The 26,483-nt window shown below is 47.9% G+C and overlaps 2 protein-coding genes and 1 long non-coding RNA gene across 6 annotated transcripts; 2 read left to right on the forward strand and 1 right to left on the reverse strand.

The window, feature by feature from the left end:
• Window positions 1-434: 434 nt before the first annotated feature.
• Window positions 435-11,476, forward strand: MVD (mevalonate diphosphate decarboxylase). 2 transcript variants are annotated; one of them, XM_003758484.4, is made up of 10 exons: window positions 436-625; window positions 4,793-4,863; window positions 5,689-5,803; window positions 6,961-7,101; window positions 7,380-7,579; window positions 8,035-8,109; window positions 8,282-8,500; window positions 8,958-9,073; window positions 9,998-10,106; window positions 10,694-11,476. In XM_003758484.4, exons 1-10 carry the CDS (start codon window positions 556-558, stop codon window positions 10,772-10,774), a joined length of 1,197 nt encoding a protein of 398 aa, XP_003758532.2. In that variant the 5' UTR covers window positions 436-555; the 3' UTR covers window positions 10,775-11,476. The 2 variants fall into 2 exon arrangements, with proteins under 2 accessions (XP_031806010.1, XP_003758532.2); XM_031950150.1 differs by lacking the exons at window positions 9,998-10,106; window positions 10,694-11,476 and adding an exon at window positions 9,798-9,986 and having other exon boundaries at window positions 435-625.
• A 2,900-nt stretch (window positions 11,477-14,376) lies between these two features.
• LOC100932491 (cytochrome b-245 light chain) lies at window positions 14,377-26,228 on the forward strand. Of its 3 annotated transcripts, none has more exons than XM_031950151.1 (6): window positions 14,377-14,503; window positions 21,219-21,288; window positions 22,628-22,702; window positions 23,711-23,794; window positions 24,879-24,960; window positions 25,787-26,228. In XM_031950151.1, exons 1-6 carry the CDS (start codon window positions 14,392-14,394, stop codon window positions 25,991-25,993), a joined length of 630 nt encoding a protein of 209 aa, XP_031806011.1. In that variant the 5' UTR covers window positions 14,377-14,391; the 3' UTR covers window positions 25,994-26,228. The 3 variants fall into 3 exon arrangements, with proteins under 3 accessions (XP_031806011.1, XP_031806012.1, XP_031806013.1); XM_031950152.1 differs by having other exon boundaries at window positions 25,753-25,911; XM_031950153.1 differs by lacking the exon at window positions 14,377-14,503 and adding an exon at window positions 14,700-14,877.
• On the reverse strand, window positions 19,536-21,499 carry LOC116421314. The gene is made up of 2 exons (XR_004231630.1): window positions 21,323-21,499; window positions 19,536-19,837 (listed from the first exon to the last, which is right to left on the reverse strand). It is a non-coding gene; the product is annotated as an uncharacterized LOC116421314 (long non-coding RNA).
• Window positions 26,229-26,483: the final 255 nt, after the last annotated feature.

Below are 26,483 nucleotides of genomic sequence, written 5' to 3' on the forward strand. Positions count from 1 at the left end.
CGCTTTCCTCACGTTTGGGGGCGCGGTACTACTAGTGTTACAGTAGCCAAAGGACGGATGCAGTTCCGCTCCACCGACAAGCAGAAAGGGAAAACGGGCGGCCGGGACAAGTCACACCAGTTGGGGGCCACCAGTCTCCGGGGTGACCGGACAAGCCGGTCAAACGGAGCCGGGGTTGGCCAGGCTAACGCACGGGACCCAGGTGAGAGCCTCTCGCGTCGGCGCATGCGCCCTGACGTCCTTTCATCCCGCTTCCGGCACCAGCACCCGCCTACTCGAACCGGAGCAACCAGCGCGCCTGAGGGGCGGCCGAGTGCCCCGATCTATCTTTCGATCCAAGCCTATTGGCTGCGAGAATCCTTCCCCGAGTCTGATTGGTCAAAGGACAAGCAGCTGCTGCCGAGTCGCCCAATAGCGTCGGAGCGCGTGACAGAGGGGGCGGGGCCCTCCGGTGCGTGGGCCGCCTTGTCACTTAGGGCTCGGGCAGGAGCGGCTTGTGCTGGCGGTACTTGACGGCGTCCTGCGGAGTCCGGGGTTTGGGCTGCGGTTTGGGCCATGGCCGCCGACAAGGCCCTGGTCGCTGTCACTTGCACCGCCCCCACCAACATCGCGGTCATCAAATACTGTGAGTGGGCAAGGAGGCGCCGGAGCGGGGGGGAGGGGCCCGGGGAGACGCCCCCCCGGGCGCCGGGCTCCGGGTTTTGGGTTCCGGGGATCTTTGGGTCCGCCCATCCAAGCCGGCGGCCTGGGCCTGAGGGAGGCCGCGCGCTGGGTGGCGGGAGGGGAGGGCACCTGTAGCTCAGTAATCAAATAATATTCGGTGAAAGTACGTAACGTAAAAATATGCTAACGAAGTGGGCTCATTTACCTAAAACGTTACTTATGTTAATAATCAGTAATACTTTATAATAAATTTAAATAAATTATGCAATTCAGTGCGATGCAATATTTCTAGTAAAATTCAAAAATAAAAATAGCAACTCACACAATAAAATTTATTATAATGAAAATACAAATCCTCAAAATGGAGGTGGTTATGCTTTCACCACCTGCTTTACAGAGAAAATAAATCCTGAGCTTGAAATCAGAAAGACTTAAAAACTCTGGGCTTGAAATCAGACTTAAAGCTAAACTTGAAATCAGAAAAATTCTGGCATGATTCCAGGCTTTGCCTGTTTTAATGATGTTAGATAAAGCCCTTTAATCTTCTAAGGCTTGTAAAATGAAGGAATCACCAGGGAAGATGATCTTTCAAATTTCCTTCCACTAATGACAGTCACAGATTCTTCTTTGAGCAAAGAACTTTGTAAATGTTAAAGCATTCTGTGCATGTCAAATTTATTTTATCGTAAGTTCCCAAAGCGCTAAGGTCTGATTTTATATATCTTTAAAAAAAAATAAAAATTTCTCAGAGTTTGGCACAGGTCTATTGTGAAGACCACGTATTTTTAAATCAGCAGGAGTCAGGAATTCAGGTTAGGGGAAAATCGTCAGTCTTTATTCTCAGTGAAGAAGGATCGGAGGTGGAAGGGAATCTGCGATAGCAATGTGTGCAGCTGAGTCAAGAAGCTAGCTCGACCAGCAGCCACAAGACCAGCAGCTCGGAGTCTCGAACCCAGGCCCAATCTCCCCCAGCTTCTCTTCCTTTCTCTCTCTCTGCCTCCACCCACCAAAATCATCATTTCCTATACACCACATCAGGACTTGCACAGAGAGTGGGCAGGGGCCATTCTTTATCCAATCATGTATATTAATAGAGTATAGCCCAATTACTATTTAGCCTCATGTACTTGGGACCTCAGTGCATCAACTCAAGCCTCAGCCCATTACATCTCCTGCTTTCTTTTATTTTAGAACACAGGTGGTCATGCCATCCCTGACTCCTCAGGGAGGTCAGAGCCCCCAAGGGGAGGCGATCACAGCCTCCCTAACTTCTCAGGGAAGGAGGTGAAAGCACTAAAAAGGAGGTGATCACAGCTTCCCTGACTTCTCAAGAAAGGCGGTGAAAGCACCAAAAGGAGGTGATCACGACCCCTCCCCCTTCTCAGGAAGGGAGATGAAAAGCACCAAAGGAAGTAGAGGGGTTGCTAGTGGTTTTCTGGGCTGAAAGGGTCTTTTATGCAAACCCATCAGCATGGGAGGTATTACATAAGCACATAGCAACAACAGAAGCTATTGGAATGACTCTCCCCACAGTCAGTGCAGGCTCGATGTGGTGTAACAAACATGAATTGTACATAAGTAGCGGAATAGCAAACAATATAAATCAACATGATGTTGGAAAAGATCACCAGAAGTCCTAGAAGGAGGGTATGCAAACAACAGTCACACACACCTTCTTCAGCAGCCAAGAGATAGTCCAAAACCAATCTATTGTCTGTTTGCTTCACATTCAGAATCCAATGATCCCCTAGTTTTGAAGTCCTGCAAAGTCTTTTTATGTGTTAGGGAATCCAATGATTCCAGCAGATTTTGAAGTCCTGTAACAGTCTTATCATTTCTCAGAGAATCCAATGATTCCTGAGAGTTTTCAAGTCCTACAACAATCTTATCATGTCTCTCAGAGAATCCAATGATTCCTGAGAGTTTTCAAGTCCTATGTCTCAGAGAATCCAATGATTCCTGAGGGTTTTCAAGTCCTACAACAGTCTTATCATGTCTCAGAGAATCCAATGATTCCTGAGGGTTTTAGAATCCAACAATCTTGGATGTCCATGGTCAACGCCATAACTGCCATGCTCTTTCAATGGTGAGCACAATCAGCAACAGAACCACCCGATATTTCTTGGGTCTTCTCCTTTGTTTCAAGGGTCTGCTCTGTCTCTCTGCGATGGACAAGGCGAATATGGCTCGTTGGCACCCATCTGATTCCTTCTCCACCTGTAGAGATACAAGCAAATCCTCTCCCCAAAGTGGTTAGCCTATCTGGTCCTTTCCATTCACCACTTTCTGGATCTCCACAGTCTATGTTCAGAGAAGAGGCTTACAAAGTATTTGTTGAATGTGTGATAGTAGGAAGGTCGGAAAATATGGTCTCTAGTCCATCCTTTCAAGAGTTTACACTCATTCATACATTCATTCTTTTTTTTTTTTTATTGCTTTTAATACATTAATACATTTCAAAATTAAATATATTTAATACATTTTAATATATTAATGCATTTAATACATTCTATCAGCACTCTATCTGCTGAAACATATTTCCTAAATCTGATTTCAATCAGTTACAATTTTAAAAAGATACCTTAGAAATAGAGATTCCCAGCTAACTTTTATAGTACTAATATCTTCAGTTGTTTTCATCACTAGTAGACGATATGATCTGGCTACTGACATGTTGACATGTTGGAGTGTTTTTAATGTGATACTTCATCAAAAAGTACAAATAGTACAGGACTTCAGTGCCTTCAGGCCAAGCCAACATGAAATGACTCAGTTCATGTCCCCAGAAGTCTTTATTTTGGCTCTATTGTGAATGAATATAGATGAGTCTATTTCCCTATGTTTATGAGGGTTTTTTAAAACAGAAGTAATGTCAGATACAGGCAGGTCTGTTCCTTGCCTCACCTGTTACTTCTCCCTTCCCTCAATTCTAGCATCTATATCTGGACATTGAGAAATATAGAGGACCAGCTATTCTGCTTGTTTAGGATTCCATACTTTCCAAACTCCTCTCTGTATATGCCCTCAATGTTTTGTTTTTTTCAAATTTTATTATTTTTTTTTATTATAGTAACTTTTTATTGACAGAACCCATGCCAGGGTAATTTTTTACAACATTATCCCTTGCATTCACTTCTGTTCCGATTTTTCCCTCCCACCCTCCACCCCCTCCCCTAGATAGCAAGCAGTCCTATATATGTTGAATACATACATTCATTCTTAAAGGCCCTGAAAGCCCTATCTATGCCCCACAAGTCACTTACCTCTGTTTGCTGTGTTTGTTCACCTGTACAAGCTGAGATAATAGTACTTACCATCCAGAGTTATTATAAGAACCAGATTTGATGTATTTATAAAGTGCTTAGCACAGTGTCTGATACATAATACCTACTATTTGAATAGTAGCTATTATTGTGGTGGTGTTATAATCTTTTTTTGATGTTTTAAAAATTATTTTTTTTATTCGGTATTTTTCCGACTACATGTAAAAATAATTTTCAGCATTCATTTTTGTAAGATTTTGAGTTTCATATCTTTTTTTTCTCCTTCCCTTCTTCATCACCCCTCTCCCCACGGTTATTGACTATCATTTTGAATAGGCTTCTGTGTATCTGTTGTCTGGGGTCCAAAGTCCTGAGTATATGGAGACACTAGTTCATGACATGAACATTCATGAGCTCGTGAATTATAGTCTGTAAAGGAGTAGGGAGGGTTCGATCTGCCTCAATAGCGAGAGTCCTCACACTTTTGAAGTAAATGCCACTAATGTCTGACTACAGAGGAATGGTTTGCTAAAAAGAGGTTTAAATGAGCAGAGGGAAGGATGGAGGAAGAAGTAAAGGTAACAGGCAAATTGGGATACGATGAAGAAGGATGATCATCTGGATTTTTGTACCTCAGCTCAGAGAAGTTATTCTGGGGAAGCTTTCTGAAAGGGATGGGACTTGAACTAAGTTTTGAAAGATTTGCATAAACAGAAGGGAGGGAAAGGACCTTGCTGCCTGTGAACTACGAGTTCTCACCTAATTGGATGAGAGTGCCTAGAGCAGAAACCTCCTGTGGAGCAGCAAGAGCTCAGATAGCTTCCTGTGGGGTAACAGCAGTGATCTGGCTGTGCTTGCTCTTCCAGGGGGAAAACGTGATGAAAAGCTGATTTTGCCCATCAATTCCTCCCTGAGTGTCACTTTGCACCAGAATCAGGTATGACTCTTCCCAGAGGACTTTGATGACAACTGCACAAGACCAGCATTTCTACACTAAAAAACAAGGGACCCAAAACATTCATACTAGAACCCCAGCTGGCAGGTGGGATTACAGGACCAACCCCAGGGACTCTACCACCTACCCTACAAACCTAGGCAACCTTTGCCTCTCACTGTGTCTTGATTTCTAAAATAGACTTGAGGACTAGACCTATGACTCACTATCATGAGGCACACCCTGACGGAGCCGGCTTCTCTCCCAATGCAGCTGGAGCCTTTTCTGTTACTCAGTCCTAGAGAGTTGTCTGGGGTCACAGAAGGATCTGTAGATGTCAGAAATGGGACTTGAATCAGGGTTGTCCTGACTTTATGGCTTAGCTTCCTCCCTCCCTCCCTCCCTCCATTTCTCTTTTTCCCTTACCCAGGGTCACACAGCTAGTAGGTGTTAGAGTTTAGACCCTCCCGGCCCTAGGGGCTGGTGCTGTACATACTGCCTCATTTTTAAATGAGATCATAGATCCCTTTGAGTCTGTGTAAGGTACAACAGAAAGATCTTTTTCATATCTTTGAATATTCAACACCTAGCACAGCACCTGCTTTGCACATTGTGGTAAATGTCTCTTGAACTCAGGGCTGGAGAGAACACTTATTGTCTTAACAATAAAGTTAAATAAAGGTAACATCTGGCTCCCTAATAGCTAAAAAGGAGATCATGGATAGTCATAGGTATTAAAATGGACTTGGATGGGTGAAAAATCAGTTCAGTTTTGATTACTATTGTTATTTCCTGAAAGCTGAGGTGATCCTGATTTTTCTTTCCTAGTTAAAAACCACCACTACAGCAGCCATCAGCCGGGACTTCAAAGAGGACCGAATCTGGCTGAATGGCAAGGAAGAAGATGTGGGGCACCCCCGATTACAGTCCTGCCTTCGAGAGAGTGAGTGCTTGAGAGAGGGACTAGTTCCTTTGGCTCTGGATCCCATGCCCTTTTTCTTTCCTAGTTTCAGTTGGGGTGGGAACTGGTTCTTCTAATTTAAAGAGAGTAGATTAGGATGATGTTTTCCATTTTTTTAAACTCCTTTAAATTAAGGTGGTTGATGAGGAACCCAGAACATTGTTTGGGGGTAGGTGTGTGGGGATTAGAAGCTATAAATGCTTTTTTGTGCCTTTTATGTGAGATAATTTATTCCATTTTCTCTTTCACTTCCCCATTCTCCCAGTGCATCCCTCTTTCTTACCCTCCCCCAATTTCATTCATTCATTTATTTATTTTTAAGATTTTTCTATCCCATCATAGTCAACTGCATGCATGCTCTCTGTCTATGGATCTAAGAATTATAACATTCTTAGGAGTTACAAGTATCATCTTCCCATGCAGAAATTGTAAACAATTTAATCTTATTGAAACCCTTCTTCTTTCTCTTTCTTATTTTTTATGCTTCTCCTGAGTCCTGTATTTGAAAGTCATAATTTCTTTTTAGCTCTGGTCTTTTTATCAGAAATGTTTTTAAAAGTCCTCTATTTCATTAGGTCTCCATTTCCCCTCCTGAAGAATCATACTCACTTTTACTGAGTAGTTGATTCTTGATTGTAATCCACACTCCTTTGCTCTCTGAAATAGCATATTCCAAGTCCTCCTGTCCTTTAATGTAGAAGCTACTAAATCTTGTGCTTTCTTGATTGTGGCTCCACAATACTTGAGTTGTTTCTTTCTGGCTGCTTGTAGCATTTTCTCCTTGACCTGATAATTTTAGAACTAAGCTATACTATTCCTGAGAGTTTTCATTTGGGGATCACTTTCAGGAGGTGATCAGTGGATTCTTTCAGTTTCTATTTTACCATTGAGTTTTAGGATATTAGCAGGTTTCCTTTATATTTATACCCAGTACCTGTCATGTGGAAATTCTCATTTTCTGTGAGCTGGGGGCTGCCCGCTTTCTGTTGTTGTTAGTCATGACAGGGGCCTTGCGTGGGGCCCTGTACTCGTCCCGGGGACTAGGAAGGGCAGAAGCTTGGGGAGGGGCACAGGCCGGCTGGAGCAGGACTGAGCCAGTCCGACCTCTGGGCTCTGTTCCTTCCCTTCTCCCCCAACAGTCCGTCGTCTGGCTCGTAAAAGAAGGAGTGGGAGCGAGGGCGACTCCGTCCCCCTTTCCTACAAGGTGCACATCGCATCAGTGAACGACTTCCCCACGGCCGCAGGCCTGGCCTCCTCGGCAGCGGGCTACGCCTGCCTGGGTGAGTAGTGCTAGGCCTGGGGCCTTTGGGGGGCCCTGGAGCTGAGTGGGTCCCGTTGCTCCTTGGCCTGCCCTCCCCTCTCACCGCCCTTTGGGCTCTCCCAGCTACTTGGTCACCAGTTTTCTGGGCAGCCCTCTGGGGGTGTCTGCTTCCACAAATATGTTTCCCCCCGCTTGCAGACAGTCCCTTTATCTCCAGCTGTTGGGCCAGAGACTGGGGCCACCCCCCATTTCCTCACCTTTTGTCTCTTTGCTCTCCCTTTGCTTTCGGACCCGCAGTCTACACTCTGGCCCAGCTCTACGGGGTCGAGAGCGAGCTCTCAGAGGTGGCTCGGCAGGGCTCGGGCAGTGCTTGTCGGAGCATGTTGGGCGGCTTTGTGCAGTGGCTCATGGGAGAGAGGCCCGACGGCAAGGACAGCATCGCCCAGCAGGTCGCCCCAGAGTCCCACTGGCCCGAGCTCCGTGTCCTTGTCCTGGTGGTGAGTGGGCTTGGGAGCAGACCTTCTCCTCGGGATGTCCCGTTCCGGGGCCACACTTCTGGCCCCAGAGACCGCAGCTCCTCCCTTGGGGCTGGGACAGACGCAGTCCTGGGTGTTTGGCAGATGAAGCCCAGCCCTGGCACCCTCCCTCCCTGCCAGGATGGTCTTAGCTGCCCCAAAGACGTGTCTCCTTCATTCCCTGGTGCTGCAGCCCATGTGACCAAGACCATCCCACGTCATCTCCCCTGGGCTTCTCCAGGACCTTCTTTAAAACTCTGCGTGGGGCTGTGGTCATTTCATGGGCATTAACCTTGTCTTGGGTTGGGCTGTGTCTCCAGCACGTCGCGCAGTGGGCTTTACCCAGAGTTCCCAGGGATACCCTTTGGGTCATGCTGGGAGGTGGACCCTTTAGCGGGGGCTGTCCTCTGGTTCCTAACTGTTCTTTCGTAACTTAGGTGAGCGCTGAGAGAAAACCAGTGGGCAGCACAGCCGGCATGCAGACCAGCGTAGAAACCAGCTCCCTGCTCAAAGTAAGGCTCAGTCCGTGGGGGCCGCTGGCACTGCCTACCACACCCCGGGCAATCTGGCCTGGCAGGAGTTGTGGTTGTAGAACTCCAGGGCCTCTTCTACCCTCGCCCAGGGGTTCCACATCAACAATCCAGTTCCTTCCCACCCTCCATCCTTCCCCTTGTCACTTTGCAGTTCCGGGCTGAGTCTGTGGTGCCAGGGAGGATGGCAGAGATGGCGCAGTGCATCAAGGAGCGGGACTTTGAGGGCTTTGGCCAGCTGACCATGAAGGACAGCAACCAGTTCCATGCTACTTGCCTGGACACCTTCCCTCCGATTTGTTATCTCAATGACACGTCTCGGCAGATCATCAGCCTGGTCCACTGCTTCAATGCCCACTATGGCAAGACCAAGGTAAAGTGGGTACTCCCGAGGAAGTGGCAACCACTCATACAGAACCTTGGTGCCAGAGCCCTTTGGTTCCCCCAAAGCAGAAATGTCAGACTCCCAACTAAACTCATGGAGCATGCAGGGATCAGCATCTGCCTGGGGGACCTTGGTGCCTGGGGCCCTGTGGCATTCCCAGCCCCTGAGAAAGGCAGTCAGGAGACTAGGGGTGTGTGGAAGGGGGTGAGGGAAGGGCCCAGAACGTGCCTATGGCCGGGCTTCTCTGGTCCCTTTCCACTTCCTGCTGATTCCCTTCCATCTCTAAAGCAGGGCATCTGCAAACTGCTCTCCTGCCTTGGCCATTCACGCAGGATGGAGTGATCCTGTTAGACCCTCTCCTTAGGGAAGTTGGGGCTCTGGGACTTTAAGGACAAGGCCCCAGGGGCTGTCACAGGTGCAGCCACGTCCGCTCTCCTGCTTTCAGGTGGCTTACACGTTCGATGCAGGTCCCAATGCTGTCATCTTCACCCTGGAAGACACAGTGGATGAATTTGTTGCTGTCATAAAGCAGATTTTCCCCCCGGAGGTGAATGGAGACAAGTGAGTTGCATGAACTATTTCCTCTTTTTTTTCTCTTTTCCTCTCTGGCTGCAGCTGGCTTATGGATGATGTATTTATTGAGGTACAAAGAAGAATACAATCTGCTTCGGCCAGGTTTAGTTGGAATTCCCTGAGGCTGTTACTGGCCTTAATTTGCTATTTGAAATGAGGTTTGTGATATGAGGACCATGGGAATGCTCTTTAATGATGGGGGGCAGCATTCTGAGTCCCAGAGCAACACTGGTCACTCTAGGAGGCCTGCACTAGGAAGTGGGCCTCCCGGCCAGTGTCCTGTCCTCCCGCTGCCTATGCTGCCTCCAGAAGCCAGCTGTCCTTCTGAAGAGAGCCATGACGCCGCTGACCCGGTGCTCAGGCAGTGGTGCCGGCCTGGGGCAGCCTCAGAGGAAGGGACAGAGGTGGCCGGCTCACCCCTCAGATTCCCAGGGAGCCAAATTCTGACCCGCCAAGTGTGGATAGCAATCTGGAAGACTAATTCCAAAAGCAGAGATCTTGCAGGCCTGGGCAGAGAAGCGAGCTGTACGGGGTTCAGGTTCGTGGCTCCGGCCGCACACTGTTGTGCAAATAAGACTTGTGTTTTGGGTAGAAAGCACTGATGTTTTAGAAAACTTAATGACTTAATGTAGATTTTTCAGGCTGTGTGGGTGTGGGTGTGGGTGTGTAGCACAAGCTCTGGGACCTTCTCCCTGCCTGTTTGGTCTCCCAGTAGCCTGGGCCACATGAAGCACCGGAGGCTCATTACTGGAAGGTTGGTCACCTGGCAGTGACAGCCGTGGAACAAAGAAGAGGGCTGAAAGGATCCCGTCCCACCTGGGGAGAGCTGGGGTGTTTCTGCCGGTACTTTGTCTGGGCTGCCTCGGTTGTCTGGGCTGTCTGGTGTGAAGGGCTTCCTGCCATTTCCTCCAGGTTCCTGAAGGGCCTGCCGGTGGAGCCTGTGGAGCTTTCAGAAGAGCTGAAATCTGCTCTGCCCATGGAGCCGTGCCCTGGAGGAATCAGATACATCATTGCCACCCAGGTGATCCCCCACCCTCAGGGAGGTCCCCCCAGGCCAGGGGTCAGGAGGCAGGCTGTGCCCATCCGGTCTGAGGAGGGCCACCTCTTTCACAGTGGTCCTGCCATCGGTACACCTCCCTTTGAGGTCCCAATTCTGGATGCCTGCATCCCCTCCCCTGCCTCAGGGCTTTCAGGCCACTTCTGCCTTGCCCTCCACTAGACTGTGGGTCATGGTGTGAGCCACAACTTAGAGGAAGTACAGATGCCCGGGGACTGCCAGCATTTCCAGTATTTCCTCTGCAAATCCCATGTTCCTAAGTGCATAACATGCATGTGACAGGACGACCTGCCCCATCTGTGGCTGAGGGGGCGGGAGGCTGCGTGAGAAATGCCACGGTGACCTCAGGCAGATGAGCCCATGGAACAGAGAAGGCTTCCCAGCCAGCCTCCCAAAGTTGGCATTTTGTGTAGGGCTGGCGACCTTCTGCCTAGAAGAGATGGGGGGAGTTTAGGATGTGTCCCTCCCTATCGCTGCAGTCCCGGTGGGAAGGCTAGCTAAGTGGAATTCCTGCCTGTCCGTGTAATCCTGCATCGAACATCTCATTACAGGTGGGGCCTGGACCCCAGGTCCTGCAAGATCCCCAGCAGCACCTCCTGGGCCCCGACGGCCTGCCTCAGCCGGCCTCCTGAGCAGGAGCCTTCTCAAGCCATCGTGCTCCCCGGGGAGATGTCTAGTTGAGAGATGGGGAACATTGATGCAACTGCTGGTAATACTGGCAAGGATTGGCTTCCCAAGGCTCTGGCTGGTTTCCCAGTTCCGGCACCTGCCTGGAGAATATTGTCAGGCAGGGAATTTTGTCAAGGATGCCGCCAGCAAAGATTCTGCTTTGGGAACTGGACTGGATTGACCGTGGCTTGCTGTCCCTGTCATGGTGTCTGTCACCTCTACCTCACTCCCCCTTTGTGATTTCTCTTGGCTCTCTGCAGACAGATAGAGGTGGCGGCTTGGTGGTGGGCACCCCAGACAGCCCTCCCCCCTAGTCCATCCCTGTAAAGAAAGGCCAGAAATGACATCAGATCCTGTCGGAGCTGGTGCGGAGGGTCTTGTTCCTCCTGACTTTCCTTCTGCTCTTCAACAAAGTTCAGAGAGGAGAAAAAATGGTTAATGTCTTTTGTGCTGGATTGTTGTTAACTTTTTGTGATCTGTGTTAAATGAATGGGAGTGTGCCATCTAAGCTCTGGGAGCCCACGGAGGGAGGATGTTTCTTGGGGCGGCGGCCCAGAGGACCAATCTTTTGCCAAATTTTTTCTTGGGGATTCCAGAATTTAAGCCATTGACTATGAGTTTGCTTTTCTTAAAAAAAAAAAAAAAAAAAATTGATTTTAAATGGACAGTCTTTGAGTGGTCTTGCTTTGAAGCCAGTGATGGCAGGTTAACTCGGGGCTTTGGCGCTACTTTACTCCACAAAGCTAAAAAAGAATGAGATTCTGCAAGTGACTTGCTTATGGATCCTGTTCAGATTTCTGTAGAAAGAGACCACCTTCCCTTGGTAATCTTCCATAATCTCCAGACTGGGTGGAGAGAAGATGGATACCTCTGCAGAGGCAGGGCTCAGCTTTGCTTAAGAAGTAGCAGAAGTAGAGTATTTCACCCCAGAAAGAAGTGCTATTTCATCCTCTTATCTAGTGTTCTGTTGAAGGGAAGTGTTCAGTTTGTACATTACAGTGATAATCCACATTCATCCCGGTGGCCCTAGATCTCCAATGAGTGATCGGGTTATAATCAGCCCAGTCAGTGCTCTCATTCCTCAGTGATTAATCCTGGATCCCTCTTCCATTGGTTACCAGGTCAAAAATTTGATTATCCAAAACATTCCATTTTCTCACTATGGTGGACAATTACATTTAAAACAGTACTGTAACCCTGTAAATAAGCTAAAAGAAATTAAACTACAAAAGGATTCTTCCCCTATACTTATCGCCTCTGCACCAACACCCTATGACACTCCATTAGAAGCTGGTCAGCTGCAGGTCAGAGAGCCAGATGTTAAGGAGGGTCAAGGATCTGCAGGTCCAGTGTCCTCAATGACAAGAATGACAGTTGTATAAACTCACTTATCACGTCTTCTGAGTTGGGTTTTTCCCCAAGTGAAAGAAAACATGTAGCCCTTGATAGTTGAGTCTGGGACTCTAGGCTCTTGTGTCTTCTGCATCTTACGGACGATATAAATTTAGCGCTTTCTGTCACTGTAAAGAGTGGCTGGTGGTTCTATTATATTTGGTTTAGAATTTCCCTGGATTTGGTTCCTTCTCATCTCTCATCACCTCAGATGTCCCCATTGCCCCATCTGCTGTTCTAAGCCCACAAAAGAAAGGGTTAACTTCTAGGAGAAAAGAGGTGATAGGTGTAAAGTCTACCTCTTCTCATGGTAGAACTCGTGCTATTTCATGTATCAAGGTTTTACAACCAGGGCAGAATTATTCCTTTCTGTCCTGCATGGGCACTGGTGGCAAGAGTCCTTCTCACAGGATGAATGTCTCTCCTGGGTCCTATTTAAGGGAGAGGATCAACAAAGATTGTGGAGGGCATTCAGTGAGGAAGTGGTCTGGATCAGGGGAATTTTTAAAAGTCCTAGTTCCTTGCTAGTGAACCCTGTGGACCCCTTTCTCAAGAGTCATGTTTTTGAATACATACAAGTTACATGTAGTTACAAAGCACAGCAATTGTGTTGAAATATAATTATCAGGGGTGGGTAGGTGGTGCAGTAGATAGAGCACTAACCCTGAAATCAGGAGGGCCTGAGTTCAAATCCTGCCTCAGACACGCAACACTTCCTGGCTGTGTGACCCTGCACAAGTCACGACTCCAATTGCTTCCACAAAAAAAAGAAAAGAAAAAGAAAGATAATTATAAAAAAAAATATTTAAATATCAAATCTCCAAAATTCTATTCATAGACCCCAAGTTAAAAGCCCCATCTCTGTAAGATAACAAAAGTGCAATTCTCATATTTTAGTTTTTGCCACTAGGGTGTCTCTGTCTAGGGCCAATTTTCCCAGAGCTCCCTAGAAGGAAGGGAAGTGTGAGGAGGCTCATGTTTCATCTCGGGGGCAGGCTGGATCACAGAAGTGATGTCCAGTGCTCCAGAGAGAGGGCTGCCATCTTGGTCACACTGCCCTAGTTCTGGAATGCCTTCCCTCCTTACTTTTGCCTCCTGGTACCCACAGGCCTCTTCAAGACGCATCTGAAGTGTCACCTACTTCAAGAAGTCTTTCCTAATTCCCTCAGTGGTTAGTTCTTCCACCCAGTTACTGTTGGGTTTTGTATGCTGTAGTTTTCTCTCGTCTCCCCCTTGTAGGATGTAAGGGCAGGGACCACCTCAGTCTTGTATCCTATCTGCCAAGGTGGTGCCCGATGCATAGTAGGTACTTTATAAATGATTGACAATTGATTGTTTTGCTTAGGAGGGTATTGGGAGTAGGGAGGGCTATTTTAAAAAGGTATAAAATGTGCGGTAGCCTAACGAGGAACTACCATAATTCATCTGTCTCTTCAGGAAATTGGTCAACTTCCCACCCCTCTCCTCGTGCTGGGTTTCTTTAGATGAGACCAATCCTTTTTTAACATAGTCAGTGTTGCAGCTGTAACGCATTCCTTCTAACAGCTCCATAGCTAGATCTTTTTGGGACTCAGTTTCTTCACATATAAAGTGAAGAGAGTGGCTAGAAAATTCCCAAGTCTGCAGGAGCTAGAAATCCTAGGAACTGCTGCCGTCCCTACCCAGGTAGTGCAAGTATTATTATCCCATTGTACAGGTGAGCAACTGAAGTCTAAGTCACAGTTAGTAAGTGACAGAGCCAGAATTGGGTCCAAGTCTCCTGAATTTGTTTCTGGAGCATAAAGTATGGAAGTCTGTTAGAGCAACGGCCCTGGACCCAGGAACCTTGGCTCTGAATCCTGGTTCTGTGACAATAGGAAAAAGAAGGCGCTTCTAACTATTCTCTGAATCTCAAAGATTTGTTTGTTGAAAATGTTGTTTTACTCTAACAGTTCCCAAGCAGAACCCTTGAGATTGGAGAGGAATGGGGGTCCCGGAAGGGAGGGGGCTTATCTATTCGCCCTTGCTCGGGAGGGCGGTGTAGCGTAACAGAAGGAACTTTCACACCGGGAAGACTGGGATTCAGGTGTTGGTCTGGCACTGAGTGGCTGTGTGACCCTGGGCAATGCCAGGGCTCTGTCAACTCTGAACGAAAGGTGCCCACTTGCAGTGGCAGCGGGAGCTTCTCCCCCTGGGGATTCCCTCCGCCATGAGATGGTCACAAGGCAGGAGATTCTCCCGACGCCCATCTCGGGAGGGAAGTGAGGGGCAGAGGCTGTCCCGACAGGACCGTCTCGTGGGAAGGTGGGCTTCAGGAGTCGGTATGGCCGCGGGGGCCGGGGAGCCCGGGGAGCAGGGCCAATGGCGGGGTCTGGGTGGGGACCGGGAGACTAGTTAGGCAAGGGTCCCCTCGGTCGGGATGGGGAGCTCGGGGGAGCGGGCAGAAGGCGGGGGAGGGGAGGAGGAGGAGGAAGCGGCGCCCTGCGGCTGGCCCGGCCCCGGGGCGGGGCACAGGGAGTGGCAGAAGCGGGGTCTGGCCGCGGCGCGGGTCAGTGCCGGGCTCCCGCCGCCGCCGCTGCCGTCTCCTCCTCCTCCTCCTCCCGCTGCCCGCACTCTCGCGGGGCGCCGCCCGCAGCCATGGGGCAGATCGAATGGGCCATGTGGGCGAACGAGCAGGCTCTGGGGTCCCCCCGGAGTGGGGAGGGGGCACGTGCGGGCGGGGGGGTGGCCGTCCGGCTCCCTGGGAAGCCAGTTCCCCCGCCCCCCGGAGGCCCCTGGAAACTTTGCGTATAACTTAACTCTGATTAACCTGGAGGGTGTCCCGGGGAACGGACATGGGGGGGTGGGGGCCGGGGTGGGGGGAAAAGAGAGGGGGTTTCCAGAGGTTTGGGGGAGAAAGAAAAAAAGAGGGGGAAAAGGGGGAAAAACAGAAGAGAAAGGGAGGGAGCAGGAAAAAGGGGAGAAGAGAAAAGGGGGGAGGGAAACAGAGAAAAGGGAAGGAAAGGAGGAGGGGGAAAAGAAGGGGGGGGAGGAGGGGAAAGGGAAAGGGGAAAGGAGGGGGAAGGAGAAAAAAGGGAGGGAGGGAAAAGGGGAGAGAAAAAGAGGGGAGAGGAAAAAAGGAAAAAAGGAAAAGGGAGAAAGGAAAAGGGGAGGGGAGAAGGGAGAAGGGAGGAGAAAAGGGGGGAAAAAAAAAGGGGGAGAAAGGAGAAGAGAAGAAAGAGAAGGAGGGAGAAAGAGAGAAAGAGAAAAGAAGACGGAAGGAGAGACAGAGAAGAGAAAGAGGGAGAGACAGGAGAAGGAGAAAGACAGGAGAGAAGAAGGAGGGAGAGAAACAGACAGAGGGAGACACAGGAGAAGGAGAAAGACAGAAGAGAAGAAGGAGGGAGAGACAGAGACAGAGGGAGACATACAGAAAGATAGAGAGAGATTGGTTAACTGACTGTGAGAAAGATTGTTAGAGTTTGTGGCTAGATGTGCCAGGGGTAAGGGCAACATCTGGGGGCACCACCAGGCTTGGCGGGAAGGGGGAAAGAGGGAGGGAAAGGAGGCAAAGTTGAGCTTGGACATCTAGCCAGAGGTTAAGGCGTAACGGAGAACCCAGGAAGTAGGGGCTCTGTTTGGTAGTACCCATCAGCTATGTGAGCTCCCTTTCTGCCCCCTCTTTTTAAAGTTGTATTTAATTCTGAACTTCAGAAAGACAAGTGAGAAGGAAGCTGCCTCTCCTAGGTTGAGGAAATAAAAGTGAAAAGGAGAAGTGGGGTTTTCTCCCTCAGATGGTCTTTTTCTCTAACCTCTTTCTTCTCTTCCTTGTGGTTTCTGGCTAGGTCACCACCCTTCCACTAAGCCTGGGGAAGTCCCCATGTGCTGTTGCAGCCTCCGGTCCCGACACCCTCCGAGGGAGATGTCCTCTGCCTTAAGCTTTGCCTCCTTTATCTGAGGCATTCTTGATCTGAGAGGCAGAGGCCCCCTGGGGGATACCGTAGTAGTTGAGGTACAGGGAAGTTTGCACCACAGCCCTCCCAAGGCCCAGCCAAATCTTGGGGTTATAGTTCTTCCAAAACAAATACCCCCAAATCCTGAGCTATCCCCTTACCATAAGGATGCACATTGAGCACGGAGAGCATGGAACAAAGAGAGAAGCTATTTGTGACCTTATCTAAGATCCTAAGATTTAGTACTAGAAGGAACTTTAGAGATGAAGTCCCATTTTATGGATGAGAAAACAGGCTTTGAGGATGAAATAGCTTGCTCAAAAGCCCACAGCTGAGTAGAGTCAGAGGTGGGACTTGAACTCAGGGCTTCTACCTCCACACACAGCCCACAGCTGACCGTGACCAAAGTGAGACAGGCTCCCTTTTGCCCTCCATGATGCCAGTAGGCTGTGTCCCTAAGACAAAGATAGAATCTCAAAGCTAGAAGGAACCTCCGACTTCATGAACTCATGTGCTTTTAGGGAGCAGCTAAGCCCAAGTCAGACTTCCCCTTTCTGCTCAGGCCCTCAGCTTTCTTTCTTCCTCAGAGATCTGATCTCACTGATCTCACTGACTTCATACTCAAACCTGAGTATGAAGGTACCTCACTCTCTCCCAGGGAGGGGCAGCCTTCTCTTGCCCTGTCCATCCCTGTGAGAGGTGCCTTTAAAACTTGCCAGTTCAGCCTATTTATTGTTGGGGTTTGTTTTATTTCTGCCGAGGCAATTGAAGCTAAGTGACTTGCCCAGGCTCACCCAGCTAGGAAGTATTAAGTGTCTGAGGTCAAATTTGAACTGGGGTCCTCCTGACTTCAGAACTGGTGCTCTATGCACTGCACCACCCAGCTGTCCCCTCAGTCTGCTTATTGTTGAGAAGTCTTGGGGGAATTGGGTGAAAGCATCACCTCCAGAAGCTGAGCCTCTGCTTCTTTCCCTAACTTCACCTTGCCTTCAACCCTGATGGTTCCCTCCTTCCCTGCAGGAAAGAGAGACACCCAGAATATTTCACTTAACTCCTCAGAGTTCTTGGTCTGGGCTGTTGGGTGTGTGTGTGTGTGTGTGTGTGACTTTTTCTTTGCTCTGTGGATCCGTAAGATCCCAGCCAACTATAAAATCTGCCAGTCAAATCTAATTTACATTCATGATGTAAATTAGTCCATGTAAAGTGTGGGTCATAAAGTCAGTTAGTAAGCGGCAGAGCCGGAATTGAATCTTGGGGCTTCTGATTTATAAATATCTTTGGACTTTGAACCATTCTAAGACCTTCAACTGGAACAATCCTTAACAGGCACAGTCATTAGGGTCTTTTTTTCTTTCTTTTTTTTTTTTTTAAAGTTGTGAAGGATAATCATTTCTTAGCTTAAGGAAGCTCTATGCCTGGCAAATGAACCAGAGAGAGGAAAAAAAATCCTTTGAAGATTCTGAAACTTAAAGATCAGGGAAGCAAGTAGAGCCCCACTCAAACAATGCTAACAATTGAATGGAGGTTAGGGTTTTTTTTTTTTCAGTAGTCAAAATCACATGATCTGAAATTTCAATGTGTTAGGACTGACTGCTTGAATATTGTTCCTTTTTTTTTTTTAAATGAAACTGTATTGATATCTTTTGTTTTATCATTGCCTATATTTAACACCCCTCCCCCCCAGAATAATCTCCCTTTTCTTTCCCAGGAAGCAACTCCATGTACAAATTATTTTTAAGAGAAAAGAGGAAAAAATAAGCAAAACTGATAAATGCAATAAAAAAATCTGAAAATATGTGTAGTTTTCCACATTTGTGTCCATCCCACTTCTGCACAGGAGTAGAGAAAAGCATCTTTTTCTACCTTTTCTTTGGGGCTAAATGCATCAATTTTAAATTTATACCACTGGTGAGCCATTACTTTTTTTTTTTTTTAAGCCCTTTAGTGATACTTTTTGTTTTGTTTTAAAGATGATCACTTTTCAATGATCATTCTCTCTCTTATAAGAAATAGTTAAACATAACAAACCAACTCACTGAAAATGTCTGACAGCACACGCACTTTTCTCTCCCTCGAGTTCATCACTTTTCTACTGAGAAGAAGGAAGTATTGAACCTCCATGTTAGCTGGGCAGCAATCAGGACATGTGTGTTAGTTTAGCAGTAACACAAGAGCTTCCTGGAGAACAATTCAATCCACTTGCTTCTTAAAGGAATAGGGTTCTGGGTTCTATATATATATTTTTAATTTTAAAAGTTTTTTATTTTCAAAATACATTCATAGATAGTTTTCAACATTCACCCTTGCAAAATCTTGTGTTCTGAATTTTTTCTCCCTCCCTTTCCCCATCATCTCCCCTATATGGCAAGTAATCCAATATATATATCAAACACGTGCAATTTTTCTATACATATTTTCACAGCTATCATGCTGCACAAGAAAAATCAGATCAAAAAGAAAAAAAAAATAAGAAAACAAAATTAATCTTTCTTTTTATTTTATTTTTTAAAATCCCCATCTCTTAGCATAGTACTTAATACATGGTTAACAGATATTCATTGACTGACTGCCTAATCAGGCAGTTCCCACCTGAGATTTTATTATGAAGAGGACTGTGCTTTCCCAGAACCAGAATGACTCAGACATTGCCCAGGCTTTGGCTGAATTCCCAGAAATGTCAAGTGATTAAAAGTATTCTATTTAGACTGGGAAGATTTGAATTTGGGACATGCTGGTCAGCTGCTGTGTGAACTTGTGCAAATCTTCTCTCTCTGAGCTTAAATTGCCTTAGCTGCAGAATAAAGACTCTTGCCTTGGTAATTTGCGGGAAAGGTTCCTTATAAACTATTATCAAAGTATATCTTACTATAGCTTTTTCTCTAGATCTGTGATTTCATAAGTGTCATTTTGGAAAATCCCTTCACTGATGTAGAACAGCCATCCATCTGTAATGTACAATTTTGCAGAATTGTCTTGGGGTGTGAGTGTGGGGGTGAGGAAACGTGGTCAAGAGTTAAACACATGGTCTCACAGCAAATAGGTTTGTGTCGAACACAGTACTTAATTTCTAGATGTGTCCCATTCATTACTGAGATTAATTTTATAATGATAATGATATATTAATGATATAATTATGTCTCACATTGACAGTTATTAATATTAATTACTGTGCACTAATTAGGAAAGATGTTGCCATGTAAAAATTCTCAGGTGTCTTGCATCCCCAGAGATTCTTCTACCCACAGGCTACAGACTGACAGGGACTGAGGAAGAACCTTACTAGTCATTTCTTAGCCTGAGTTTGGACTTGAGCACCCAGAATGCTTTTCAGCTGCAGCTGCTGAGACAGGCTGGGCAGTTACTCGTTTTCTTCCAGAACTGGAAGTTCCACATGGTTTTAGTAGGCTTTTTTCCTCTTGGGTTTCTCCAGAGATTAAATGGTAGAGGAACCTGGAAGAGGATTATTCTTCAGATACCACTGGAATAGGTGGGCTCTGAGACGCTTTCCAACCCCGCGACTGATTCTGTGATTCTGGAACGTGGGTGACCCCAGTTCTAGGAAGCCAAGTTTGTTGGGGTCTGGGAAGAAGAATTATTGGGGCTTCTTTATTCTTGCTGTCTTCTTCCTGGAAAAGCGGCCTGGACTCCAATTCCCATTCTTCTTTATGCTAGTTCTAAGCCTTTAGGTTAACCACTTCCTTTTTTGTGCCTCAGTTTCCCAATCTGTAAAAAGAAGGGATGGGGTTGGATGGGTCCTTTCAGTTCTAAAACCTGTGATGAAGGGAAACACACACACACACACACACACATCCTTAAGAGAATTTGTTTTGCAGTTAATTCACCAAGTAGGGCAGGACACTACCTCCCTCACCTCTGATTCTGACTTAGCCAGTTTTTTGTTTCCTCTTAATGGATCCATAAACAGCTTCTGGTGACCTAATTTATTTTATGGAAAAGGGAGACTAAGTGACTCCCCTCTCACCAAAAAGAAAAAAGTTACAGCTAAAAGGATTTACGCTAAATAGGGGAGAGATCTTATGATGGCCCCTCAGATTCAGAGGAAGAGAAGACCTGAGCAGCTTCTATTTTCCCCTTCCTGTCGCAGTGAAGATTATCACATAATAAAGGGGGTGTTTGGGGATGGGGAGAAAGTGGTCTCTGCGAAAGCCTTTAAAAATTGTGCTGTTTATGAGGCTTGGTCCCTTCCATGGCCCTGAAGCCACTGAGGGGGTTTGGGTTCAATCAATCAATAAGTATTTATTAAGTGTTTCCCACATGCCAGACACTCTGCCAAGTTCAGAGGATAAAAATGCAAGAAAAAGGAAAAGTCAGTTCATTTCTTAGATGTCCCGGACAGTGAATGGACACTGTGAAATAATAGCAACTGTTGTGGAAGGAAAGGAGATTAGTGGGGTACCTAGAGCTGGGGCCCCATGGAAAATTCCCAGAGTTTCGCTGGCGTCAAGCTCTGAAAAGTCTGTGAAACTCTCAGATCCATCTTGGGAGCACACTCTGCGGCCATTCCCGTTTGCCTTCCTTCCTCTCCGCCATGTTATAGCCATGGCTGGGGGGTGGAAGCCAGAAGCCCGGAGGGTGCACCAGCTCAGCCACTTAGTACATGGGTAACTCTGGGTCTAACTCTACTCAAGGGGTCTCAGCTCTGGGCTGACAGAACTGGCAGCCCCCCCTGACACTTCAGAGAATTCTTCTCATGGAGATGGAGAAAGGCAGGAGAAGACCCTCTGTGAATCCCCTTTGGGAAAGCACTGACTGTCCTACTCAGACCAAAATCGATGTGATGGGGGTCTCTGGGGAAGAGTGGGCTGGGAGAAGAGGAAGTCCTGGGCTTCTGGGCTGAGCTGGGTTCGAAAAGGCGAGGGTTTCCTGGTCCCAAGGTCCTTCTAACTCTGAGCTTCTGTGGCTGCTGCCCTCAAGAGCTGGGCAGCACTTTTCTGAAGTGTGTATGAGTGTGTGTGTGTGTGTGTGTCTCTGTGTGTGTGTGTGTGTGTGTGTGTACACAGGGGTATCATGGGTGTGGGTGTGGGTGTCCGGCCCCTGAAGCTGGCCCATGACCCTGACTCAGTTTCCCCTTCTCTCTCCACAGTCCTCCTGACTGGTGGCATCGTGGCAACCGCTGGGCAGTTTATCTGGTGGCAGTTTGGTGCCTACTCGATGTATCCTTCTTCTACACCCCCAACCTTGCCTGACCTTCCAGTCCTGATCCAAGGGATCTGTATCCAGTTGTTGAGCTTCCTTCTTTGTCAGATGATACAGGAAAGCTAGGACTGGCCTTAGAACAGAATATCAGAGCTAAGAGGGGTCCTGGAACCCAGAATGTCAGAGCTGGTGGGGGAGACCCTAGAACTTGGAATGCCAGATCTGGGAGGGACCTTAGAACACAGAGTGTCAGGGCTGGTGGGAGGGCCCTTGGAACAGGGAATGTCAGAGGTGGGAAGGCCCTCGGAGATTGTCTTGTTCAACTTTGTGGATCCTTTCACAGATGAATAAACTCAGCAAGGTCTCATCTTTCCCAAGGACACAAAGTTAGTTAATGGCAAAGCTGAGACTAGCGCTCCATAGGCCTTGGTCATGAGCTCCTTTACCACTGCTTGCTTTCCTTTATTTTTCCTTTTTAATATCTTTTAAAAAATTCAATTTTATTTTATTTTCAGTTTTAAGTTCTCTTCTCCCCCTTATTGAGAAGACAAGACAAACAAAGCCCATTAATAGTCATGGAAAACAGAGTTCTATCTTAGCCTTGTCAGAAAAAAAAGAAAGAGAGAAAGAAAGAAAGGGAAGGAGGGGGGGAAGGGAAAAAGGGAAGGAGGAGGAAGGAAAGGAAGGAGGAAGGAAGGAAGGAAGAAGAGGAAGAAAGAAAGGAGGGAGGGAGAAGAGAAGGGAAGGAAGGAAGGCAGAAAGGAAGGAAAGAAAAAGAGAAAATAGTTTTTGATGTACACACTGGCTCCAGCAGCTCTCTATCAGTGTATCATGATAGATGGGCAGTATATCATGAATCCTCTGGAACTGTGGTCAATCATTGTGTTGCTGAGAGTTTCTAAGTCTTTCAAAGTTGATTATTTTACAATATAGCTTTTACTGTATATATTGTTCTGATTTCTGCTCATGTGCCTTTGCATCAGTTCACACAAGTCTTCTTGGGTTTTTCTGAAACTGTCCCCTACATGGATTCCACAGCATCCCCTTCTTGGAATATCTCCCTCTAGCCACATAATGGGCCAGAGTTCTTAGGTCATGACTGAAGCACCATTTAGTTGCTGCTGTCACAGACTCCTAGCCTTTCCGGGATCCTTCTTCAGGCTCTATGACCTTAGATCTGTTCCTATCCATGTTCCCCAGCAGAACCACTGGTGGGCGGGTCTGGAGACTGGGCTGGATGAGTATCATAGGATGAGAGCATCATTGATCTGGGCCTGGAAGGGACCGCCAAGACCGTCTGATCCAATCTCCTCATTTCACAGAAATGAAGACTTTTCCTTAACTTGGACCCCTCAGTGTAGCGGGGGTGTTCGTCTGCCTGCTGGAATATCCCCGGGGCAAGAGGAAAAAGGGCTTCACCATGGAGCGGTGGTAAGCTGCCACCTTTGTCACAGATGAGATCTGGGAGCTTCAGGGCCACTTTTGTCCAGCTATCAGAGACAGGAAGGCTGAGGACCCTTCCCACTCTTTGTTGGCTCTTCCTAGTCTGAGCTTGGAGAAGGGGAGCCAACCACTTGACAAAGTGCCCTAAGTGCCTACTCTGTGCTCAATATAAGAGAATAACATCTCTATCCTCATGGAGCTTACCATGTCTTCAGGGAGAAAGGGCTTTAGGAATTAAAAGAAAGGAGAGATGGGGGAGATTGAAGGTGGTCTGAGAGAAAAACAGAATTTTAACTGGGCCTTGAAAAATAGTTTGTGTGAGTGGGAGGGGGAAGGAGGGGAGGGAAACAGGGAAGGAGGAAGAGACCTGATTCCAGGCAGAGAACAGCATGAGTCAGACATTTGACAGATGCCTGTCGCCGGTCATAATGGGTAATGGGTGAGTGAGAGACCCCAAGTCCCTACTCCTCGAGTCCTTTTCTGAGCACTCCTAGCCCACAGTGGTAGTTCCTCTTTCTAAGCCCCAGTGTACTCTTGGTCCACAACTGATTCAAAACATCTGTATTGATCAGGACAACTGGCAACACTTATAAGCTGTTGTTCATTGCTGTTTTCTGTGTATTAGTCTTGTTCTCCCAACTGGAGCAAAAGCTCTGTGAAGAATAGGGGACATTGTCTTGTCTGTCTTTAATTCCCCAAAGTCCTGGGCACACAGTAGGTGTTTCAGGAAGGAAAATGGTGGAGTGAGAATGACTCAGTACACACTCATCCCAATTACTGCAAAAATCAGGTGTCCTACTGATGCAAACAGCAACCTGTCTCATCCCCTTATCATCTCAGTCCCCCCACACACACACATACACACACATACACACCCCTCTGTCCAAAACTTCTCCCAATCTCAGAGACCTGGCTGAAGTCCTTTGAGTTGTTCCCCTTCAGTCTCCATTTATCTTTTCTTTTCCCTCTGTTCCTTTTTTCCCTCTTTGCGTCCAGTGGTCAGAAGTACCTGACATCTGTGGTGAAGGCATTTGGGCCCCTGACTAGGAACTACTATATCCGAGCCCTCCTGCACCTGTGGTGAGTAGCATCTGCCTTCCTGAAGCTGGAGGGGAGGGCAGGCTTCTCTGAGAGAGTTGGGACACAAGGCGGCAGTGATGGGGGACGGCCCTGGGCTCAGGACCCCTAGGTCTTTCCCCTTCCATTCTAAGACATCCCTGCCTGGTTTTAGTGGATTTCATGGAGATTCTCCAGATAGGCTATATTCTGGTGGCCAGTTGAAAGCCTGACCCTGCAGGGAAACAGGCTCGTCTGTTTTCTGACTCCCTGGATTTCCTCCTCCTTGTCTAGATGGGCAAAGGCCTCGTATTTTCCTTGGGGGAAATGGGATACTTAAGATTAATCTGATTGGGAAGCCCCAAGTGATCATGAGAAGGGTCAGGGAGAACCAACCAACGTCTACATTAAGAGGACTGTGGCCGGTTCCTTGGACTACGTTGTAGGAAGAACATTAACGAGGTGGACAGGTCAATCTGCAGTGAGGGCCTGGAGACTTTACTCTCTCAGGTCTGGATGAAGGAAGGATCATGGCTCTGGAACTAGATGGTACCTTGGAGGCCATCTTGTCCGACCTCTTCATTTTAACACACAAGGAAACGGGAAGTCTGAGATGGACCGAAGGCCACACAGCTGGAGAAAAGATTCAGAGGGGATGTGATCACTCCAAGCATCTGAAGAGTCGTCACATAGAAGAGACACAAGACTTGTTCTGTGTGGTTTGGGAAGGTCAAAAAAGCCTGTGTGGGCTTGATGTGAGAAAAACAACTTTCTAACAACTAGAGTTGACTGAAAAAGGAAGAATTTATAGAGCACATAAGGCTCGATAACGTTACAAACAAAAATGTTTACAAACATTTAAGCTTTATAAATTGCTTTACAAATATTATCTCAGTGTGTCCTCCCAACAATCCTAGGATGTAGATACTATTATCACTCCCATTTTACCGGCGAGGAAACGAGGGGTTGGGCGGTTTGCCTTTGAGTTGTTTTTCAACTCCAAGATTCCCTCCTTCCCTTCTTGCCTCAGGCTCTTCAGCGTTGCCGCCTCCCCTGCCCATCCCTGACCATGTCTGACTGATGATTCCTTTCTTTTCTCCCTCCACAGCTTGGCAGTGCCTGCAGGGGTTCTCCTGGCCACCATCCTGGGCACGGTCTGTCTGGCGATTGCAAGTGCAATCTATCTGCTGGTGAGTCAGACTGGCCAGACCAATGCAGCCTCTTCTCTGCCCTGGGTCCCCTCTCACATCCCCATCTTTTTTATTTTTTTCCTGAGGCAACTGGGGTTAAGGGACTTGCCCAGGGTCACAAAGCAGGAAGTGTTAAGTGTCTGAGACCAGATTTGAACTCGGATCCTCCTGACTTCACACCCCCATCTTAAAGCCTTGGAAGGGACTACTTCAAAACCAGTGTCTGCCTTTAATAGAGAAAGGCACCGTTTAATAGAGAAAGATACCATATAAATGACCCGGCTCTTCATTTTACAATGAAGAAACAGGCCAGAGAAGGGAAGGGGCTTGTCCAGAGCCCAGAGGTAGTGATCGACAGACCGCAAGCCCTGCTTTCTCCTGCTCCACCCTGTGTCCCAAAGTTGGTCAGACAATAAGCATTTATTAAACGCCTGCTATGTTCCAAACCCTGTGCTAGGTACAGGAGATACAAAGAAAGGTAAAAACATGATCTAGAAAGGGAGAAGGAAGAGAAGAGAGAGAAAGACAGAGCTCGAGAGAGAGTCAGAGAGAGAAGGGAAGAGAAAGAGAGAAAAAAGAGAAGAGAGAGGAGAGAGAGAGACAGAAACAGAGAGCAGGACAGAAGTGGGGGGAGAAGAGGGGAGGCCTCCAGTTATTGGGGAACAAGCCCTTAGGTGGGAAGTGTCCCTGAGAAGAATCCCGGAGTCGAATTTGGGAGCTAATGAGGGAGATGGGAAGGCTGCAGCTCCTGGGGCACAGGCCAGCTGCTGAGCCAGCCTCCTCCCCCAGCAGACCGGCAGACCCATCCCTGGTTCCCCTTCTTTAGGCCGCTATCCGGGGGGAAGAGTGGAAGCCCATTGAGCAGAAGGTCATCGAGCGAGCCCAGGTGGGAACCACCATCAAGCAGCCCCCCAGCAACCCCCCACCCCGGCCCCCTGCCGAGGCCCGGAAGAAGCAGCCTGAGGAGGAAGCGGCAGGGCCCTCGGGGGGCCCCCAGGTGAACCCGGTCCCAGTGACGGATGAGGTTGTGTAAGGAGCCCCCCAGCCCTCACTCTGGCGGGGCTCAGCTCCCTGCACCACCTGTACTCCCACAAATGGCCAGCAGGGGGCAAAAGACACCAAAGGCAGGTCCACTTGTGGGCTGGGCCGGGAGCCTCCTCTTTGGCCCCCCGGGGCGGGGGCCGGCCTCTTTCCGGTCTGTCCACATCCTCGCTGACAGTTTCCAGTTGCGATACCTATTTTGTAATAAATGCACCACCACGGTAAAAGCTCGCCTGTCTTTCTTCCTCAAATGCCCCGGGGGTTGGGTCAGGAAGGGGGGTGGTCAGCACCCCCTTTCTGGAGTCCTTCCCAGTGTGACGGGGCCATTCCCCTTTGGATGCTTATCATCCACTTCCCACGACAGACCTGAGCTGTCCCACAAGCACTATCTTTATCACTGACAGAAGAGGAAACTGAGGTACAGGGAAGCAGCTTGAATTCAGCTTTTCTGACCAGGGTCACCCCCACTAGAAAGCTCAATA

Source organism: Sarcophilus harrisii, chromosome 2 (assembly GCF_902635505.1).
Source record: "Sarcophilus harrisii chromosome 2, mSarHar1.11, whole genome shotgun sequence".
Taxonomy (NCBI): Eukaryota; Metazoa; Chordata; class Mammalia; order Dasyuromorphia; family Dasyuridae; genus Sarcophilus; species Sarcophilus harrisii.

Excerpts from the sequence above, each read along its gene's own strand:
- MVD (XM_003758484.4), top strand. The coding sequence starts at position 556 with ATGGCCGCCGACAAGGCCCTGGTCGCTGTCACTTGCACCGCCCCCACC. Across the intron at positions 626-4,792 it reads CATCGCGGTCATCAAATACT|GGGGAAAACGTGATGAAAAG; the intron begins GTGAGTGGGCAA and ends TTGCTCTTCCAG. Across the intron at positions 7,580-8,034 it reads TCCGTGTCCTTGTCCTGGTG|GTGAGCGCTGAGAGAAAACC; the intron begins GTGAGTGGGCTT and ends TTCGTAACTTAG.
- LOC100932491 (XM_031950151.1), top strand. The coding sequence starts at position 14,392 with ATGAGATGGTCACAAGGCAGGAGATTCTCCCGACGCCCATCTCGGGAG. Across the intron at positions 21,289-22,627 it reads CAGTTTGGTGCCTACTCGAT|TGTAGCGGGGGTGTTCGTCT; the intron begins GTATCCTTCTTC and ends TGGACCCCTCAG. Across the intron at positions 22,703-23,710 it reads GGCTTCACCATGGAGCGGTG|TGGTCAGAAGTACCTGACAT; the intron begins GTAAGCTGCCAC and ends CTTTGCGTCCAG.